Source organism: Cyphomyrmex costatus, unplaced genomic scaffold, assembly GCF_001594065.2.
Source record: "Cyphomyrmex costatus isolate MS0001 unplaced genomic scaffold, Ccosl1.0 C2305923, whole genome shotgun sequence".
Classification (NCBI taxonomy): domain Eukaryota; kingdom Metazoa; phylum Arthropoda; class Insecta; order Hymenoptera; family Formicidae; genus Cyphomyrmex; species Cyphomyrmex costatus.
In genome coordinates, this window is record NW_017274666.1 from 1 (window position 1) to 1,651 (window position 1,651).

General features: G+C 35.4%; 1 protein-coding gene across 1 annotated transcript; it reads right to left on the reverse strand.

Annotated features, from left to right (window-relative positions):
- Positions 1 to 131: 131 nt before the first annotated feature.
- LOC108780842 (uncharacterized) lies at positions 132 to 1,502 on the reverse strand (the record flags this gene model as incomplete). Its single annotated transcript, XM_018548694.1, has 2 exons — positions 1,187 to 1,502; positions 132 to 1,060 (listed from the first exon to the last, which is right to left on the reverse strand). Coding segments are annotated over exons 1-2 (1,186 nt in total), but the record flags the coding sequence as incomplete, so codon positions are not given.
- Between the last annotated feature and the right edge of the window lie 149 nt (positions 1,503 to 1,651).

The window sequence follows — 1,651 nt, forward strand, 5'->3', positions numbered from 1 at the left end:
ATCCGTACTCGACTTCTAGATGCACGTTTTCTTATTGTTTTGATCGTTAAAGAGTCATTATTACTATTATTCTTACGTCACATCATGATATTGTCCACGTCGTATGTATTCGTACTGCCACGGTACCTCACCTGTAGGAGTTAAAAAATATGAAGAGAGCATATCTCGCATTTCATATGCTTCTCTAGCAGCTCGATGTGCACTAGTAGTTAAATTTCTTAAATTGTTTATCTCTAACTGATCTCTCCATTCGCCTGAAATTACATTTCCTTCGTTAGTTTCTCGATCCACATACTGACTTGGACAATACCTTTGATGATGTGGTGATTTTTCATCATTTTTTGTTTTCAAAAAATTATGTAAACACATTGCTGCTACAACGAATTTAACAGCAACATCTGGGCTTGAACATATCGGCTTGCGAAAGATCCTCCATCTAGACACAAGGATTCCAAACGTATTTTCGATCGTCCTTCGAGCACGCGATAAGCGATAATTAAAAATCTTTTTCTGTTCGTTCAGATTTCTTCCTGGATAAGGTCGCATCATATTTACTGTCATTTGAAAGGCTTCATCGCCAACGAAATATAAATATGTTTTTTCCTCAGAACCAGGTAGACGTACTTTTCTTTTCGGAAAATTTAAACTACTTTCATATAAAGCCTTGCCAAATATTGATCTAGAAAGGATTCCTCCGTCACTTTCACTACCAAATGCACCAACATCGAACATAGTGAATTTATATTTGCTATCGCAAGCAGCCATCAGCACGATGCTAAACGTTTTTTTGTAGTTGAAATACATTGATCCAGAGTTTCTTGGTGCTTGTAAAGTTATGTGCTTACCATCTATTGCACCGATACAATTCGGTAAATTCCATTCAGCTAAAAAATCCTTGCTGATATGTTTCCATTCATCTTCTGAAGGGGCTTTCATGTATAATGGCATTAGAACTTTGGCTAACACTTCACATGTCTCCTTTATAATTTTATGAGCAGTAGACTCTCCTACTCTATAAGCAAGAGCCACTGATAGTACTTGATCGCCAGTTGCCAAATATCTACAAGCCAATTTTTGGAATTGAAAGAATTAAAAAATTAATTATTTTATTATTTTACTTTCATTAAATATTAAAATATATTTATAAAATGTTAAAATAATACCTAACACAATTATCATATTTTACCTTAATGTTATCGCAAGTCGCTGCTCTGGACAAATCGGAGTTCTCAAGCTTGTTTTCTGTAAGTATGGTCTAATCATTTGTAGAAGCTCATTAAATATATCCACATTCATCCTGGTATATCGAAAGAAGAGATCAGCATCTTCTTTCAACTCTGCAAAAAGCGTTGCGAAATCGCCATACTCGCTACGCTTCACATTTATAGGTCGTACCCACCACCTTCTATTGATCCAGTACTTATTTTTTTTCTTTCTCCTCATAGCGTATAATCCTAGCCCAAGTATTTGCGCAGTAACAATAAATAACAATACATTATTTTCAAAATGATTATCCATTGCGAAAAAACCAACATCAATGAGTAGGTTATGTATGCGAATATATACATTGAACTAACATGAGCTCTGATTGGACGGCTCGTTATTCCCTGTTGCCTGTGCCTATTGCCTGTGCCTATTGTGTTTAAGCCTT